Source organism: Epinephelus lanceolatus, chromosome 19 (assembly GCF_041903045.1).
Source record: "Epinephelus lanceolatus isolate andai-2023 chromosome 19, ASM4190304v1, whole genome shotgun sequence".
Lineage (NCBI taxonomy): Eukaryota > Metazoa > Chordata > Actinopteri > Perciformes > Serranidae > Epinephelus > Epinephelus lanceolatus.
Genome location: NC_135752.1, coordinates 14,287,568 through 14,308,286, shown reverse-complemented (window position 1 = coordinate 14,308,286; position 20,719 = coordinate 14,287,568). Strand labels below are relative to the sequence as shown.

The following is a 20,719-nucleotide window of genomic DNA, read 5'->3' as shown; positions in this document are numbered from 1 at the left end:
AATATACAAAAGTGAAAGTATTCTTCATGCAGAATGGCTGAAACTGTCAAACCTGTTAAGTGTAACACATTTAGTGGTTAATGTTTTAAAATTTTGAAATTTGTTTATTCTAGGCACACACACACACCCATATCCAGGGGGTGGAGGAGGCATGAGATCATTTATTTCCAGTGACATATTGTGCAAGACATTTTCCTCACAACAACAACGAAACAAAATTCGACTACACATGGTGTGTGTAAAATTACTCTGAAAAACATGGTCATAGTACATTTATACTGAAAACAGCCTCTCTCTCTCTGTCTTTGCACTACCTTCAAATATGTTGCAATAATAGATGATAAAAGACCAGCAGGACAAGATGTTTTACAGCTCTGTTATCAGTGGTGAGGCCCATGCTTCTGGCAACCATGTGACCGCTCTGCACTGTAGATGAAGCAGATTATGGCAGTGCAGTTTTACTTGTAGTGTTCTTGAGTATTTCCATTGTATGCTGCTATATACATCTACTCTTTATCTGACAGTTAACAGTCAAAATATTTTTGCACACATTTATAAAAGCTTATTAAACATCACTACTGTTAAAGATAAACCAGTGGTTATTTTTGGTTTGTGAACCCTCACAAAAAGTAGTGTCTAGTCAGGGCCCCTTGCTAAATTTTTCTGTTAATGAGTTGTTAGCAGTTCCACCAAAGAGACATTTCCCCTTTGAACTTCTCAGATGGCTTCAATTAAACAACTGTTTGAGACCCAGAGAGGTAAAATGATCCAACTCCCTAGAACCACTGTACTGAAACATCAAACTGAGTATTAAAATATAGTTTGAGGCTTAACCAGCCCCATCCTGAACAGCTACAACAGTGAAACACTACTTAAAGCATTTATACAAAAATATGAGTAATCTAATATTATAATACATTGAAATATATTAGTTATAGTGGCCATTTTTTCTCTGCAGAACATGTACTTTCGCTTTTGATATTCTACATTTTGCTGATTAATATACTTATGTATTCTTCCATGTAACAGAGTGTTTTTTCATTAAAGTAGTGGTACTTTCAATTCAGTAAAGGATCTGAATTTTAGTTTATTTCTTCCAGATTTTAGTGATTAACTTCTACTAACTTTATTGTCTCCTTTTCTCTGGTGGTGGAAAGTAACTAAGTACATTTTCTCAAGTAATGTACTTAAATACAGTTGTACTTCACTTGAGTATTCTCATTTTACACTTAATACTTTCCATCACATCTCAGAGGGAAATACTGTACTTTTTACTCCACTACAGTTATTTAACAGCTTTAGTTACTTTGTAGATTTATAGTATTTATACAAAATATAAATCACCTGATCAATTATGATATATTGTTTTAATTAAGCTAGCAGCATATAGAGTAATTAAAATAATCTTCATATACCTTATAGCCTAGTTAATGAATGAATGAACAGACTTGTCTGAGCATAGGGGGAGTGATTTAATTTTGCCAAGTACCAGGCTCATAAAATGCATGGTGTGCATATATTGATATGTTTGTTACAAAATGCAATGTGTACTTGTAAACATACAGAGACATGTTGTTGGTAGTGCGTACAGCTCTTGTTGGGATTGTAATGCGTGCAGGAGGGCGGATGTGGTGATGGTGCAGCCAAAGGAAATATTAATGTGGACACTATTACATGCACACTATTTTGACACTTGTCTAAGATGGAGTGTGAGTGGACATTTAACAGAAGTATGGTTGGAATCTCACAAGTATACTTACATGTCATGTTAATACCATTATCTTAACCGTATAATAAACAGTATAATCAAATGAGCAGCAGTTGCACACACAATATATGCAAAATGGTCGCCTACATGCAGTAAATTGAGCCATTTGGGCCCCTGAGAAGATCCAGTTTGTCCCAATATTTTGTTTCAAAATACAATTTGGTTATTATTGTTTATATTTAGGATGGACATGGTTATAACTGGCCTCAATGAACCCCCCTTAGCTGTAGCTGATTTACTGCAGTTTATTGTTTTCATTATTATGATTTATTTGCTTCCATTTTATCTTTTAGTATAAGTCAGTCCTTACCTATTTTATTTACTATATTTTTCTGTCTGGTGTTGTTCCGTTTTTTTTTTATCTATTTATGTTCCTTTTTAGGTAGTTTGGTGTTGCTGAAAAGTTTGAAATTCAAAAAACTTAAGTCATAAAAATGATCTTCATGTTTACCAGCTGCAACATAAACTGATGAACACATTAATGCGTCATTAATTATGATACAGTAATATAACATATTCTGAAATAGGCCATTCTGCATAATGATACTTTTGGTAATTTAACAATATTCAAATCTTTGTACTTTTACTTAAGTAAAAATTTGATTGCAGCACTTGTACTTGTAAGCATCTCTACACTGTGGTATTGCTACTTCTGCTTAAGCATAATATCAGAGTACTTCTTCCACCACTGCCTTTCTCCTTTTATGTACATCAAAAGGTGCCTTTCATAACTTTCTGTAATCCTCCTCATTGTTCTGCAATCATTTTACACTTTATTTCCTCTCCTTAAATGGACTTAACTTGTGTCACAGTAATTCAGCCGGCGCTGCTCAGATCACCTGACACAGACTGCAGTATTTCCCAGGTACTTCCCTGTTTGTGCAGAGAGGAAGAGATAGCTTCGAGGCAAGCCTTAACATGTTCATGATGTCTGCTGGGCAGAGTATAAAGACTTTATGCCATATGCCATTTTGGGGAAGAATCATGGGAGTTTAAATAAAATGCAATGCACATATATATCTTCGACATTTCATACTTGTTAGTCAGCTTGTGGTGCATTTAGTCACCGCCCTGCTGTGTGTAATTTAATTAGAGGCTGGTGGTTGAATGAAATGCCTCTGTGATGTCAGTGAATGCAGCCAATGAAAGTTGTCCACTCTGATGTTGTTGGTAGTCATGTTTGCTAAAGCAGCCTGTCAAGCATTTTTTTTTATGTGAAATAAACACTCTGTCTATTGATCATATGACATGGTGTTTTGAATATGCTGTGTTTTTGTTTACATAATCCCTCAAATGACAGTGTTATGACCGTGCTCTACATTCTCAAAAACAACAACTGTGTTTAAATATCTAATCACCATCAGCCCCTCAGGACACAGAATCAGCCACTGATGCTCCTGCAAACTATTATCTTTATGGTGGGATTGTAAAGGTTAAGTTCATTCTTAAAATTCAGCCTTTATCTATTGAACAGCATGGTCATGTCTTACATCATATGACATAGTGCACCTGGAGAGTTGTTTGTGCTTTCTATGTAAAGTTACTTTAGGCTACATCATCACTCAGTAACCTTGAATGTTTAATTAATCTTCTAATATGGTCAGACTTCATCATGATATGTTGTTTTCATATTTCTGTAACCAGTATTTCCATATGTGCTCACATCAGCATGTTTATGTTGATCAAAACTTAAAGCACAAACACCAACCATCTGGCACAAACAATACAGGTACAGATATGTGTTATTTACAGTTTTATGTAACGCTACTGATTACACTCGCTACTCATAAAATTGCAAACAGAGAAGTGGGAGGAACTTGGCTGTAGCCGACGGGGATTCCTCTGCCATAAATTTACGTCACACAGCTGTATAAAGCTTGGACTGCTATCAATAGTTCAACCTGTTCCTTCTTGTCAAGCCACAACTACACAGCTTTAAAAGCACAGACGCAGAAGAAAAACTGATCCTTTAAAGCTTCTCTTCTCTCATCCGAACAGACAGGAGCACTTTGAAAATGGCCAGCCACGGTGAGTAAAAAGTTTTCACTGATCTCTACCTGGTTGTAATTAGGCTTCAGCGATTTGTATGTGACCTAGATTTTAGATACTCAACTTATGTGTCTTTCTCCCTCAGAACTTGCTGCCACAATTGATTACTGCGCACATGAGCTGCGTCAGGTTGGAGATGGACTGTACTGGAGATACAAACTGCTGGAAATACTGATGAAGAACTATAAGACTGTTTCTAAAATCAAGTGAGACATGACGTCAAAGTGAAAAGGAAAGAGGAAATGAATTTAAACTGGATGGCGTTCAGAGCTGATGCACAAGAGTCTTTGACTCTGACTCATCATTGGAGGCAAAATGGTGTCTCTCAAGTGAGATGTAAGCCTGTGGAAACACCCTGATGGATATACTGGATGTGAACTGTCAGTGGACTGTTGTCATATTCAAGACTGGAGCTCTGCAGAGAAAGCCAAATGTCTGGGATGCTGTTGATCCACTGACTTAAACCCATGGGTGACTGGAACCAATGTGGAACATCTGAATGGGGGTCATCTGCTGAAGAATGCTGATCGTCACATGTACTCTGTACATACTGCTGTACATATGGACATGTATGCATGTTATGCTCTATCAGTCTGTCACATTTATGTCAACTGAAGAAGTGGGACTCTGTTAGCTACTTCTCAAGACTTGTAAATGTCTTTCTAATGGGAAGTTTATCATGATTTGCTAATAAAAGATTCATAATCAAGTGGAATATCTTGTCATGTGTATTATTGGGTGATGTCTGGTAAAAAGGAACAACTAAGGGTTAACATCTTGGACACTAAATATTAGCTGCCAATCACCAAATATGTTGTTTTGTTCTTTACATAAAACAGTATGTTGTTTTGTTCTTTGCATAAAACAGAACATAATAAAAAAAAAATTTAAGTTCTGAGATAACTAGGATGGGCAAAGCAAAGAGTCAAAAAATCACTGGTTCCAGAACTCGCAAGGTAATAGTACTGCGGCTACAACTACAAGGATGTATCACCAAAAATGGTTGTAGGATGTTGCATTTTGTTAAATGTTTGACATATAAAAAGAATGTTACATTACTTTTTATGGGACAGGGTTTTGAATGAGTACTTAATGCATTCAGGTAAAGTGGAACAAAAAAATTAAGCTAAAAGCAGGACATTTTTCTGAAGTGAAACCAACATGTTTTAGACTACCAGGTGCCATAAATCATGATTTATATTATTGTGTGCCACCCTGTAATATTACAGACATTTTTAGTGTTTCAGAATCAGCCATTCATTCTATACACATGCCTGTCCACTGTATACAAGGCAACAAGGAAACAGGCAGCAAAAGTACAGGGATAGCATGGCAAAAAAATTAAACAATATATTTTTTAAGAATAGTTACCGATTACATTACTGATTCAACAAATTACTGATACATGGATTTAGCCATTAAAAATAAATACAAACATATCCGTCCAATTTTACCTCACCAGGTCATGGAAGTGAGCTTGGGGTTCTTGATGTGTTTGAAGGTCCAAAGATTCTAATATATTTTACTTGCTGACAAATTTTCTTTATAGAAACATAGCAAAATTACATTAAAAGTTCTGGGGCGGCAGTAGCTCAGTCCATAGGGACTTGGTTGGGAAGGGTTGCCTGTTCAAGTCCCTGTCCGGACCAAAATGGAGCGTGAACTGGTAGGTGGAGAGGTGCCAGTTCACCTCCTGGGTGATGCCGAGGTGCCCTTGAGTTAGGCACCAAACCCCCTCGCTTGGGGCGCCTTACCAAGGCAGCCCCCTCAATCTGACATCTCCCCACTTAAGCATGTATAGGTCCTGTTTGTGCATGTGTGTGTTTGGACCTGTGTGTAATTGACAACAAGAGTGAAAAAAATTAATTTCCCCTCAGGGATTAATAAAGTATATTAATAAAAGGAACAGTTAAGGTAGTCTTCAGAATTTTAAGTGGGTTTTTTTGGTAATCTACCAAAACACAATGTGACTTCACTTTAGTGATTGTGAGAGCGGACAACTGATGAATATAGGCTGCAGTTAACAGTTAGTTTCACACCAGTCTTTTGGCTGTACATGTAGCTGGAGCCGGCAGCTACTTAGCTTAGCTTAGCATAATGACTGAAAAAAAAGCTAGTAATTTTTACATTTCTGTACAGATTAATCAAACAGGCTATAACTTTTTCATTTATAAGAATTAGAGGCGTTATAAACCGATTTTTCTTTCACTTTAGACAGTCAGGCTAGCTGTTTCCCTCTGTTTTCATGCTTTGTGCTAAGCTAAGCTAAGCAGCTACTGGCTGTAACTTCATATAGTGTACAGACATGGTGTCAGTCTTCTGATGTAACTCTTGGCAAAAAAAGGACTAAGCATATTTCCCAAAGTGTTAAATGCGTTGCTTATTTCTCCAGTTAACCCTTTAGTGACAAATGGTCATCATAATATCCCAAAGCTGTGCGGTCCTCAAATTGCTTGCTTTGTCTGGGTAACAGTCCAGAAATATTCAGTTTATAGTAGAAAAAGCTGCATATTCTCATATTTCAAAAGCACCCCAGCTAGGTTGGCATTGTTGCTTAATAAATTACTTTATTAACCAAGTATCAAAGACATTCAGTTTTTAAGTTGATCAAATAGTCCACTATTTATTTCAGCACTGGGTGAATATGATGCACCTGATGTTATTTGTGTAACTACATGTGATAATTTATGGGACTATTTAACAAGTTGGATGGGAAAAAAAAACGCATAGAAAGTTAATTCATAAGAATAAAAAACGACAACAGCAAAACAGTGCTAAATTCAGGCACTTAAAGGATCCTTACTTTATTTTGTGTGGTAATACAAAAGCATACAGAATTATAGAGGATAGGAGAGAAGATCCCTTTCATTGAATTCCATTAGATCGTACACATAAAATGACTAATAATTACATACAAGCCTTTTCTCTGTAGCTACATCCACAAGTATCCCAGCCCTCCACCAAAAGCATGCATGGTCTCTTAGCTGTAAACAGAGCTCAACAGTTCTTCATACCTACTGGTATATTGTTGGTAGAAAGAAAAGACAGAACTTTAAGTATGCCATGAAAAAGAAGGTGATGAAACTTTACACACAGATCACACTCATCAGACCAAAATGTTTACAATCATCATTTTATATTGGAAACAGAAGCGCTCCCAGATCTGCACCAAAGCATGACTAGAGATCGTTTTTGTTCCAATAGATTAGCATGTTTTTCAACAGTTTGAGTCTTTAATGAGGATTTATCTGGGGCCACAGTAACCCTCCCACCACCTGCATGAATGAAACGATATAACATGCCCGCCTGGGCCTATTAGATAGAAATAACACGTAGTTATGACATGACATACAAACTGATAGATACAATATAATGCAAGAGGGAAACTTTAAAGGGTCGGCTCACCCAAGAAAAAAACAAATCATTGTCTCAGTCTGTTGGTCTGTATTCAATCCCCGGGACATGCTGTTAACAGATCATTTATCCTTTTAGTGCAAAGTAGTTTTAAGAAAAACAGTTTACAGTAAATATTGTGGATCTGTGGAAACTCCAGGGAGAGTTGTTGCTTCTACATTTTTTTTTTTTTTTTACTGCCGATGAGCATCTTAAAAGGAAATTCCATTTAACCTTGTTGTATAAAGATAGAGGCTGATACCTCTGAGAAATAAAACTATCTCCACTGCTATATACCACTACTGTTGAGTGAGATTTTTTTGTAAAACATTTGGATGAATCGACCCTTTATGGTTTTCTGAATTGAAACTAGCCAGTTCGGCTAACATGTCCCACCCCATTTATAAAAGAAACTGATCATGATGTAAGTCTGTGTAGGCTGTCACAGCGATCCAAATCAGAACGTATTGATCGCTGTTTGTTTTTACATCCCAACTCACACTATCCAAAGGAATGATTTTAAAGTATTTATAAAGATTAATAACTGTAGACAAAATGAATGAGATCTTTTTTCCCCGTGGTGATTAAGGTTCATAACTCTCAATCCCATCTTCTCAAGTGTGTTGATCAACCCAAGAATCATCCCTATAAATACGCTCCTACTTACAGGGCTACTGACTGTGCAAAATAGTTGATAAATGGCAGGCTACTCCAAGCATCGACTAGCAACATAAACAGAAATGGAAGACTAGTCTCATTCTATAAACACAGAATGGACCCATTTCAACTAATACAATCAACAATTTAGTTAGACTCAAACTTCAATTCTTCATTTTGGTCAGAATCTACGAGGGCCAAATTACCCGCCTCACTCTAAAGGATGCAGGCGTTTATGTGTGTCCTCCATTTCCTCCTCAAAATGCATTGAGGAAAAAAAGGAGGAAAGAGAATTAATGAGAAGACAGAGTGACTCAGTAAAACATTCAGGTAGTCTATTCTAACAGTAACCCTAGAGCATGTACTCCCAACACAAGTGGGAATGAATAGGTGGAAGCAGGAGACCTGCACGAGTGCAAAGAGCATCGATAGCAGTGTGACTTGCTATCCTTTATCCTTGCATAAGCATGTGGGAGAGTATGGAGACGAAACCAGGATTTGATTCTGGCCACATCTTGTAGTAATGTAGAGATGATGTTTCCTTTGTGAAGAAGGGAAACTTGGCCCCAGTCAAAATCTTCATATTCACCATGACTACTGCTGCCATCTGCTTTGTTCTTTGATGTCATCTAACATGAACAGAAACCCATCTGTTTGTAGTGTTGACGTTTAGAAGTATATCCAGCCCCGCAGCAGCAGATAATATACCTCACTGTGTGAAGCAGCCAGTCATTTTTCATTTAGAGACTGTTCCAACCAACCAAATGTTACTTGGGGAAGCCCACCACCAATCAGATTGCACTGAGATAACATGGACTGCCACCAAAATGTCATCTGGAATAGATGTACAAACAGGCTCCCCAACCAAAATAGATTGTCTCATTAAGTGAAGTCCTTCAACCAATTAAATAACACAGACCATAGCCAGATCTTGCAGTCCAACCATATCAGGTGTATTCATTTAGTGAATGCAGCCACCACGGCCCACATAAGTTCGTTCACATTGGGCTTTGCGCTCTCTTTCTCCGGCTCCAGCTCCAGCAGAGTGTGGACTCTCTTCATGCCCAGGTCGTACTGGTCGTCTTGGAGCGGGGCGAAGGCATTCTCAAGAACGTCGGATGAGTGGGCCAGAAGGATCAGGGCCAGAACCCGCTTGTCCATGCGGTGGGGATCGTTGACCCACTTATCCAAAACGGATTCCTGGACCTTTTTGACGAGACGCTGTGGGCAATAACATTGACATTTGTATTTATAGTTATTACAATCATCACATGCATTCAATCAGGTGAAAGAACTAGGATAAAAACAAATGACATGAGTAGCTTAACATGTTTTTTTTAAATACATTTATTCTCCCTCTCGTATCAGTCTGTTTAAGGTTAACGGCTGTATATTTCATCCTGGACTCTATTTTCCCCTGTTTTTGTGTCAAAATAACTAATGGAGACAACACTATTTAAAACGGGTCCAGCAGCAAAAAAAGACTGCAATGTAACATTAATGGGCACGGTCAATTTACATGCACTAAAAGTGCTTGTTTTATCTTTATTTTATCATCACAAAATAAACTTCATTGTTTCAAGCTGAGGGAAACAAAAGCCCAGGTTCTACCAAAAAACTAAGGTATAGTACCTTTACAACCAAAAGAGACCTCTACAGATATATACCTAAGCCATACATCCGTTTTGGGTTTCCATCACAGACAGTTGTCACTCAGTGCTCCGTCCAGCTATTTTCTCCACCTCGTTCACTGTCCACAGAACGGGGCTGCACCTCAACATTTTTAGAACAAAAACTAACAGGCTGGAGTGAGAGTCTCTCTCTATGGATTATTTAAAAATAGCAGGTTTGTGTATTTAGTCCTTGTCGAGCGAGACGCAAGAATGTAGTGCTGCTAGAGCGCATTGGAACATCACTCAATCGTTTGTTTTTTTCTCCAAGTGAGGAAATAGGATATACTTTATACTTTTTTTTTAAACTCTTAAAGATCCAATCATCACTACAGTGTATTTCATTCAGGAGGCAATAATAAAAATGGTCAGAGTCGTCATATTGACATTTAAGGTGTGTTGATTGATTCACGCCGTCAACTCATGCGTAGAGTAACACTACAAGTAAACTTTCCATCTGGTAGCTGCCGACAGTGGCCTTTGAACAGCGGGTTAGTTTACTATTGTATGAAAATTTTGCCACTGCATGGAGAGTGGTTACACAGGCTTCAAACACAGCCACAACTCACCCCTGAGCAAGAGAGCAGAGGGTGGTTCTCAAGTGACCAGTCAATGGACTGCAGTGATTCTAGCTCCAACTTTTAGTATTGGATCCATGTGCTAGGTGCCCCAACATAGGGGTGACAAAAAATGGAAATGGTTCTATTGGTAAAATTCACAACTTTTCGCACAGGAAACGGAAAAATAACCATCCCGATGTTTACCTAACTGAACTAAACTGAACCAGAATGGTTGGTGGTAACTAGGCTAAAATAAAACTCACAATAAATCCTGTTGGTTCGTCTTTCCACTGTTCCAACAATCACCACCTCTGATTTGGTTGAGTTAAACCCTTAATTCACCCAGTTACATGTAAAATATATGTTGGCTCTACACACGCTAACATTGCTGTTCATCTAAATACGGTCTGGTGGGTTTGCGGATAGCAATTTCGGGGCTGTTTCTGGTTAAACAAAAAGGATCTCACTCTTTAACATAAAGGTCTGTCTCTGTAGGAATCTTTTCCATAACATTGTCAGACACTTAGAATACAATCTGAGCCTGTCAGTGGCAAAAACAAGCACTTAAATTTAAGCGGACAGGAATTAATGGTTCCAATACCCAGAGTGGTTACCCTGCCAGCTGCAGCGCTCTCCTTTAATACTGTACCTTTTTTTAAAAAAAAAAAAAAAAGTTTCCATTAGTCACTTAGACAATAGAAAAACACTTAAAAAGGGTCCAGGTTGACAAATACCAAAGTTACCCTTTAATATGAAGCTGCAGCCAGTAGTCGATTAGCTTAGCTTAGCATAAAGACCAGAAGGAGGAGCAAACAGCTAGCCTGGCTCTGTCCAAAGGTAAAAATGTCCGCCAAACAGCAGCTCTAACGCTCACTATTAAACACATAATTTCAGTTAAACTTTAACAGGATCAGTTGTAGTTGTTACTGTGCGGAGGCTGTGACTCTCATAAAAGACTGAATCCTCATATTTGCAGACTGTGCATAAAAACACTGCTTGTGCCATAATTTTTTACCTCTCAGTCAAGAGTCTCCCACAACACCAATTTAAACCATTTTAATTCTGTTATTTGTAAAGCTTTATCAACTTGACTGCTTATCAATGAGTTACTAAACATCCCCACACCTTACCTGTTTAATGATGCTGTTGGTGAGCGGATGTGTGGTCATGTCAAAAAGCAGGAAGTTCTGTTTCTCTGTAGTAAGGACACCTTTCTCGACCAGGTTTTTCGCCAGACGCTCCCTAACGTTTCTCAGTTGGTAGTGCAGCTTCAGGGGATTCCAGGTCTCTCCTAAAGGACAACATGAGATCCGTTGTAGGTGATTTAACACACACACCGACACACAGCCAATGTCATTTTAGAACTTCAATAGTCTCAAGTGGCTCATGTTGGCTAATTGAAAATTGTTGATGCTACCGCTTCCAGCTTATTATTTGTTTTAATGTTGTTAATGACAATCCCCACAAACTCTGATATTACCAATTATCACTTCTCTGTCAACTAGTGTCAGTTGATTCAAGATAAAGTTATACTGACAACTGAGATATTACAACAAGCGAAATCCACTATCAAAATGAAAATATATCACCCACATATATCAGTGACATCGCTGAGTGTTGCGCTGGGCTACAAATGTATGCTGACGATACTGTTTTTGTAGCAGCAAAAACACCTACCAACGCTACCGCAAAACTAACAGACTGCTTGGGCAAGGTGACAAACCGGCTTGACACTTCCTGCCTAACACTGAATGTTGAGGAAACTGTCTCTGTGTATTTCTCAACTAGAAAGCTCCCAAGTACGGACAGTGGTGACATTGACAAAAGTGACAGTGAAACATATTAAATTAGAAAACATACTGAATTTGAGGAAGTACAGGATTTATAGTATCTTAGAATTGTTTTGGACTCTCTGCTAAAGTTTAACAAACACATAAAAAACTTGGGGTGAACTGTTAAGGCTAATCATCAAACCTTTCAGCAAATAAGACACTTAAAAAAAAAAGCATGCAATAATTTTTTTTCCTCAACTGTCATTACTGCATAACCTCTTCGTCTCAGGCTTCAGCCTCCATCATTAAACCATCAACATCCGTTTAAAACAAAGCTATCAAAGTTCTGGACAAACCACTCAAGACCTGTGTCCACATCCCATTTTTTTCTGAGCGCCAGCATCTTTTTTCAGAGCACTTTGTATTTTTTGCAGCCACTTCGAGCACCTGTAATTGAAAATCTTGTTAGTGCAGCTCCTTCAGCTTCAGCTTCTATCCTGGGCTGTATGATTCGCAAGTCAGAAAATATAATCACAATTACACACACTGAATGTTGCTAGTGAGTGTTGTGCTTTTATCACTGTATGTGTTGTAAGCTCTGTAGTTAGCTACCCAGCTAACCTAGCGCGTCATTAAAAAAGTGCTGGGAGAGTTCTTTTTATGAAACACTGGGATCAAGCACACCCTAGCACACTGCCACTGCTTTTCTGCCAAAGAAAAAGTCTATGTGGACACGGAGCCTAAGATTTCATCATTGTTATACCCTAAAGAAGTATAACCTTCTCAGTCTTGTCAGTTGGAAAGTAAGGGGTTCAATCCCAGGCCCCTGTGGTTAACGTGTCTAGGTTTCCTTTGGCTAATTGAGTGTCTGTGCGTGTGAATGCCTGATGAGCAGGTGGCACCTTGCATGGTAGTTTTGGCCACCAGTGTTTGAATGTGTACGTGTGTGTAAATAGGTAAATGGTGCTTGTGTTCCGTGTGTGAAATTCTCGAAGTGGTCAGAAGATAAGATAGGCGTTACATTTACCATTTACTCCAACCTAACACCTACATTCAAATATCTCCACCATGTAGCTCCACCCATGTTTAACACTTTCAGAAATAGACTTCACTATGATGCCACTAACATCGGAAATACATCAGGAGGAAATTGTAGAATTGGACACTGTGAGTCTACATTTGCACAAACTGCGTCCTCAATTAAAGGTACCACTCTCTAAATTTCCCTACCTGCTAACTCAAAACAAATTGAAGATTTTAAGACATTTTCTACTTTACTTGATGATTTGCATTGTGTTTTGTGTGTTTCATTAGCCTGTCTGAATGTTTGTTTGTGCGCTGTCATGGGCGGTTGTTTTTAATCATATGCACCAAATTCAAGATTTCAAACTGTAACATGTCATTTGAATGATTACACGAATTACCAGTACCCATCAAGGGACTGGTGTTGGAATTAGCTTAGGCTACATACACGTGTACAGTACATCAGACATTGCTTCTGCGACTGTCAATGTTTCGTCTGTACTTGTACCTTACAAACAAATAAATGAATATTCATTATAGTGATAATAACATGTACGGTATTATCTTGGTATGTTTTATCTCACCACTCAGCAGCTCTATCCAGCTCTGGACAGTCTCTGGAGGCTGGGTTTCTTTAATGTGCTTCAAGGCCTCGTCCAGTAGCACATCTCCTGTCGGGGCGTCTGACTTGCAGATCACCTTTGCAAACAAAAGAAGACATATTTGTACTTGGACGGCTGCTAATGTCTGTCTCACTTACACCTAAACTCACATCCTGTGTGAACAGGAACCACCAAACAGTGTGTGCTTTCCAGCAAAAAAAGGCTTAGCAAAAGGGATTAATTTCTTGCTAAGAAGACTATTACTAATCCCTACAGAAGAAATTAATCCTCCTGCTCATAGGAAGAAAATTGAGGGGTATCAAGTGTCTTGTGCCATATAAGAACATTTTGACAGGGTAGACTGAACACAGGGTCGTGCTTGACTTTACTCGGAACACCTGATCACATCTCCACACTCCTCACCTTCCTGGAGAGCAGGCTTTTCCTCCTCACACCGCAGGGCTCCAGCTGCAGCCTCCCTCGGAGGGCCAGCTCGACCAACATACATCCGCGAAGCCCGGAAGAAATACAGTCGTTCCAGAAAGACGTGTATCCCTGGGAGGAGGAGAAAAGGTGCAGCGCTTGTTAACATAGCTGACGTGTTGGTTGCTCTGTCTTGTATTTTGATTACTTCCAGGTTGCAAAGGAGTCGCGTCGCTGCTGCTACTGCTGGCAGGCTGTCAAGAAAGTGCCCAGGTAACGCAGGCTACTAGGGCTTAGTAGAAAGTAAATGGGTTAATTAACTTAACGGCGACGGCTAATTCCTTTCATTCAGACAACCATTATTAACGAGCAACACCATAACGCAACGACACATGAATTATCAGCTTGCTATCTACACGGCGCATTTAGTTCGACACGCTATTTGGCTTTTCAATTTAACATTAAACAGCCTTTAAACCGGGACACTTTCAACTGCCGTGGTCGTATAAATCTGGGAGACATTAACTAGCGTCAACAAACTAAGTTAACTTTGTTGACATTTGCAAACACGGCTGTTAACGCAACGTAAACATGGTGTTAGCTAATGTTGGGTAAACTGGCGTTCAGCTACTAAGTTAGTAGCTATCCTTGTTGACGGATTAAAAACAGCCCACACCTCTCGATCCTTGAGGCCCAAGAGCAACACTTCCTCCATCAGCGTGAGCCTGGTTTCCTTCGAGTCCCCCTTGTCGTCGTCGTCCGCCTCCTCCCCGCGGCGCGCCTCGTCCTCCTCCCCGTCGGACTCCCTCTCTCTGTCGGCGGCGGCGCTGCGAATGGCCTCGGTCCTCCGCTGGACGAGGCCCGAGTTTCGATGCGTCAGAGTGGTCATAGCTGGGGCTGCACAACGATCAAATCCGAAGAAAAGCGCCTACCTCGACCAGCCAGGAGGCCACGCAGCATGTAACCTGAATATTAAAGGTGAGAACGGTGAAACGGTCGACCGAGAAGAGACACGGCCGCTGACGGTAAGCTCAGCTCGGGATTCCTGCTTCGGCTCTGCCTACTTCCTGATCCAACATGGTGGCGGTGGCAGTGACGTCGATTGTGGGCTGAACCTGAACGCATCTCGTATGCTGCCTTCATGCCTATCGGAATACCTAAAGCAAACATATTTAAACACATTTGTCGACCAAAATGTACAACCACGTTATATCACAGCAGGAAAAACAAATTAAATGTTAAAAATATTGAAATGGATACAGTTAAGGCATAAACTAAATATTTTTTGGTGTGATGTTTTGCAAAAAAAAAGAATTATAAATATGTAACGTTACCTACCAGCTTACTGTTATTTTGAAACTGCACATTTTATACTTGAATCTATCTATCTATCTATCTATCTATCTATCTATCTATCAACAAGGTATACAGCTATAAATATAAATACAATGAAATGACTACAGCTTCTTTATTGACCTTTGACAAATAATCAGCACCCTCCTTCATTACAGCTGCTGAGGTGCTCTAAAGCAAAACCTTTAATCTATACACCAGACTGTGTAAACAACATCTATGGATATCTCCCAAGTGTAAATATGTGCACATATGTGTGTATATAAACATATACAGCATGTACAGTTTATGTTGCTCAAACAAGCCCCAATGCAGTACAGACTGTCAGCACAAGGTGGCAGGCTATGTAAAGGAAATAGATGACTTGTCTACTGGTAACCTTCTGTACAGGAAACTAATGCTGCTGAGTGCTATTTGAAACAAGGATGTGCAGCAGTGTCCTCTCCATGTTATATATTTTTGTTGAGATAGGGTTAGAGAGGTCACATCACAACCACTGAAGGTAAATCAGATGATATAAAGACTTAAAATAAACCCGACAACCAGAGGTAACAGCTTGTTAATGTTTGCTTATCACTTTGCATCACGTCAGTGTTATTTCCTGACTTGTAAGTTTCGCATCTCTGGCTCTGAGGCTGCATACTGTTGGCTTGAGCTGCCAGTTATTGTAGGATCATGTTATCATTGGCAGAGGACCATTGTTGATGATGCCGTAGCAAGTAAACTCCCAAACGTCCTCCACGAAAATCTGGCAGAGGAGAGGAAAGGAGAGATGGCAGGTGTCCTTGGGCCTTCGAGATCTTTTTGCTTTGCTATAGCAAGAAAAGCACAGGTGTAACTTGGAATATTAATGAGCTGGCATGCACATAACCTGGGCCCTCGAAGTGTGACAACTAAATGGAGTGCAGCTGCTGTTAATGTTATTAGTTACACCTGTGTTTTTTCTGCTATGATGTCAACATGTCTGCTGTTAAAAGGAAAGAAACAACCATTTCAGATACAGCATCTGCTTGGTGGTACATTATAAGTATTCTCATTCTCATTCTCATACAAGATTTTTGTGTTGTGTACTTGGGGTTTAGCTCCAAAACTCAACAGCGGCTGTTCATTTTTTAAATTCACTGCCTATAGTACAGTGACTGTGTAGTGCATATCTGGAATAACAGATGTGAAAGGAGTTCAATAACTTCTACTGGCCACGGCTGTGCAGACAGATGTAATGTAGGTTTCATGCTTGGAATAGCATGGTCAGTGCAGCATTGTCTTGCATGGCTTTGAACAAAAGTCATTACATTGCAGGTGCTTCTTCCCCTGCCGAAACATTACAATCCTAAAAAAATTATAGATTAAATGCATATGTTTTATGATCCCTAATGCCAAGAGTAACTAGTCTAAGTTTAATATATTATTCAATTAACTGAAAATGTAATCAAGTTGAAGATCAACTCATGACTTATATCCTGTGCTTGTGTGATTCTGATCAATGAAAGACACAGCCTGAAGCTGTTGGTTACTTCTTTCTGTACACAAATATGTCATGTAGTTCTTCAGGAAATTTCTCTATGACATTGCAAAACTGCAGTACTGTGACTAAATTCATCGTCCAGCAGGGAATTACAACTTTCAAGTACGTAGCCAAGATAATTTGTTTCTTGACATTTGTGTGTAACGACAATGTGTTGCACATGATTCTGCTTCTGAAGATGTTACTGAATATTGATACTGTGAGTGTTGTGTCTGCACCCAATCAGTCAGTGAGGAGGAGTCCCACACTTGCCTTGGAAGACGTAACTGTCCTTGTATGGGCAGTTGTGTCAGCTTTCGGGGGTTCAATCCCATCAGCTGTAAACCATTTACACACAAGAAGACTAATATGCACTGGGGACTTGTGACTACTTCTGTTATTAGTATGATGTTCCTGAATATTTTTTTATAGCAGCTCCTAACTGGGATTTAAACCTGGGAAAAATGAAAGAATTAAACAAAGATGAATAAACTGGAGTTCCTGAAAACAGAGTCCAGAAGAGTTTCTGAATGTTACTGAGTAAAGCAAATAATCTGTGACACATCTTTGCTCCTGGGCCTGCATGTCTCACGAACTAAGTTCTGTAAGTCTGGTAAATTAGTATTCAGTCAAGATTTGTATGTCAATAGCTCATTACATGCAGCAGCGACAACAGATTGATAACATGATTTAATCTAAAGATAAAATGAAACAGTTAATACCAGCGAGGAAATCAGATCATTGCAAAAGCAAACAGTGGTTTAGTGAGGCTAAAGATTAAGCAATCAGCTATTAATAAATGTGGAGTAATTATAGAGGTTACAATATTTACCAGAGATTTTTAAAGTAGCTTACAGGTGGAATGTGGGGGAAAAGTTTTGTATAGTGAAGAAATGCTGTATGACAGTAGCAACATTTTTGCTGCCAGTGCAAAGAGCACTGTTTGAGTACTGCGGACAGAAGGAATAAAACAGGCTTAAATAAACTGATGCTTTGTTGATGATGGAAACTTTCTATTTGCCAAGGTACTTCATGTTCTCCTGGGTTCAATAAAACAGATGTAGTCCATACACCACAACCAATCACTGAATAAAAAAATCAAAACCAATGTAATACCTTTTAAAAAGGACTTTGGCAATATTAAAAAGTCAACTTGAAGTGTTGCCCTGGTCTTCTTTTTTAAATAAAGGATCCAGCATCTTTGAGTTGAATGAGTTGTGTCTTTATTTTTTATCAGCCACCACAATAGGTACGCAACACTAGACTAAATTCTTTATTACTGAGATAAATTTGCAGCAACCGTCCATTTATTAGAGGTCAGTTATTGTAAGACTGAATAAAACTCCTGGTACGCGTGTAACATTGTTTAAATGGTGACAGTGGAGTTACAACTTGAGCAGTTTCGTGACACCTGTAAGCCTCAGCAAGGACTCAGCAAAGAGGGCTAGTTAACCCACTAATCCGGCTTTATGAGGCCCCTGGAGACCTCTGATCAAAGTAAGCTGAGGATTTGTTTTTATTATTGTGGTATAAATGTGATATACTGTATGTAAGCTACATGCCTGTGGTACCTTATTCAGCTTGGGCTGAGAGCGAGGCTCTGCATATCTTGTTAGCCTTCTAGCTAATGTGGCTAACGCTAACATGCTTAAGCTAGCTTCACCATAAACATACTTTTTTAAAAATACTTTATGTTTTAGTTCGTAGTGTTACCTTTTGGTAGGCATATAGTTTTACTTGTGGATAGGCACACCTACAATAAGTTGTCTTATCTTCTAGCTAGCTTCAAAAGAACTTAGCTTGAATAAAACTAGCATAACGTTTGCGTTAGGCTACACACCACTTGCCAAACAGCTCATCTTAGCCTTTGTGTTTGGTCCATCTCCTGGCATAACAGTGACTGTGCTAACAAAAATCAAGCCTTTTTAATATTTCCTTAGATAAAAGCACAGCAGAGGGTACTGTGTATACTGAATTTACGAATGGTATTTTTCTAAAAACATATCTTGAATCATGAGTGAGCAATATAGCAGAGGCAGTATTCAGTGCTACTTTTTTGTAGCATCAGCTGTACAAAATTTCTCATTAAAAGTCCTGCATTCAAAATGATACTTAAATAAATGTAAGTTGGTTATAAAATGCACTGAAAGTAGCAAAAGTAAAAGTGCTCCACGCAGACAAATGGCCCCTGTGAGCCACCATTGTAAATCAGCATTTTGTTGCTGTCAATGTGGAGCCAATTTAAGTTGATTTATATGCTGTTGGGTAGTTTATTTGACATAGTGTTGTAGTTAATAAACTCATGTGTTATGAATGTAAAATTTTTATTTGTAAAGAAACTCATACTGTAAGCTGTCAGATAAATGTAGTGGAGTAAAGGCTACAATATTCCGTCGTAATTGCTGTGGAGTATACATATAATTGTAGGAAAGGAAATACTTACAAGTGCCTAAACCTTTCACTTAAGTATGGTATTAATGTGGTTCATTATGAATATATGAACTCACAGACTGGTTAAATAATCTCTGCTTTGTTCATCTTTGATGAACTCTGCCAAGAGAATCATAAAACATTACATACAGACTAAAAGTAACAAACACTGTCTTCTTCTCTGACGTTGACGAGCCCGTAAGTGTGGCCTTAAAAATTCCTTGGAGAGATAATGCTCCAGACGGTTGGAAATATGCTTTGTGTAAACAACCATCTCTACTACCGTCACAGCCAAGACAGTCGGCTGACACTCTGACCATCTAGGTAGAATATTTGCACTCAGTCCAAGATGCGCAGGCGTTACAGCATTAGGCCTGGAATAAATCTAATAAATCCCCTCATGCTTAAGTCTGTGTACGGTCGTAAAACTGTATAGAAAGATTTAATATTGTAATATGAGCCTATCATACTAAAATGCTACAATACACATTGGTAGATTCCAATTAAATGTTGTAAGAGCATGAAAGTTACAATAATATCCATTAAAAAGTGCCATTTTTTAAAATGCAAATATCAGTCTGGACATAAATCTTTCTTGACATATCAGCTCATCATCTGCTACCCCACTGACACTATTAATAAACCTTGGGTCCCTGTGAAGCCTACCAGAGATCTTTGGTTTCAAATGTTGCGCACAAAACATCTGTATTTTTCACTTTGTACATTTTTTCTCACTGATCCTGCAGTTCTGGTCCTGACAAGAGGCCTAAATCACTCCCCAGAGTCTTAAAGGAGGCCACACTCAGGCCCATATTGGAGCCATTTCCTGTCTCTGGAGTGGGCAAAGGGTTGACCCCTAGTGCCCCCTCTATATAAATGCACAAGAACACACTCACATACACACATGCACACACTCTTTTAAGACAACACCCCCACAGAGAGAACTAGGGGAGTCACTTACCAATGCACTGCAGTAAGTGAATTACAGAATCTCTCAATTGGACGTTACACTGCATCTCACTGGAGAATAATGGCTGAGAAAATACAATTATATTTAATAGCTTATGATTTTCAAAAGCTCTGATGAATACTAGAAGGCTGAGAAAAAGCAGAATCACGATTTTGGGATCATATGTAGAGGGCTCAAGGAAGATCCTATCAGTTTTCTCACAGCTTGTTACAATAATAAGAAACAAGATAGGAAAAGAGGCCAAACTGTGTGGAAATAATTGGAGAATTAAAGGTCACATCTGCAAATTTCTGGTTTGAAACAGAAGCTTGGTGCAATTCATACTGGCATTGTGATAGCAGCACATCCAAGGACGTGCTGGCTTCGAGGCCAGGTGGGCTAAATAAGGCTGTACGCCATACACACAACCAACAGTAAGAATACTAGACAAGACAGAGTGAAAGACAAAGAATAATGAGGTGAAAGAAAGAAAGAAAAGAAAATAATGTCTGTTTCAACATCTGCTCCAACTCAACACAATTAGGGGAAGTGCTTTGCCTTCGCCC

General features: G+C 39.0%; 1 protein-coding gene and 1 long non-coding RNA gene across 2 annotated transcripts; one reads left to right on the top strand and one right to left on the bottom strand.

Annotated features, from left to right (window-relative positions):
• The first annotated feature begins 3,637 nt into the window (after positions 1–3,637).
• Positions 3,638–4,532, top strand: LOC144458732 (uncharacterized). The gene is made up of 2 exons (XR_013488118.1): positions 3,638–3,796; positions 3,903–4,532. It is a non-coding gene; the product is annotated as an uncharacterized LOC144458732 (long non-coding RNA).
• A 2,060-nt stretch (positions 4,533–6,592) lies between these two features.
• On the bottom strand, positions 6,593–14,996 carry LOC117269770 (Golgi phosphoprotein 3-like). The gene is made up of 5 exons (XM_033647069.2): positions 14,594–14,996; positions 13,918–14,049; positions 13,477–13,591; positions 11,228–11,388; positions 6,593–9,088 (listed from the first exon to the last, which is right to left on the bottom strand). Exons 1-5 carry the CDS (start codon positions 14,804–14,806, stop codon positions 8,825–8,827), a joined length of 885 nt encoding a protein of 294 aa, XP_033502960.1. The 5' UTR covers positions 14,807–14,996; the 3' UTR covers positions 6,593–8,824.
• Between the last annotated feature and the right edge of the window lie 5,723 nt (positions 14,997–20,719).

Coding starts and splice junctions, on each gene's coding strand:
- LOC117269770 (XM_033647069.2), bottom strand. CDS start 14,806: ATGACCACTCTGACGCATCGAAACTCGGGCCTCGTCCAGCGGAGGACC. Junction 14,050..14,593: donor TGGGCCTCAAGGATCGAGAG/GTGTGGGCTGTT, acceptor TCCTCCTCCCAG/GGATACACGTCTTTCTGGAA. Junction 13,592..13,917: donor AAAGCCTGCTCTCCAGGAAG/GTGAGGAGTGTG, acceptor TTGTTTGCAAAG/GTGATCTGCAAGTCAGACGC.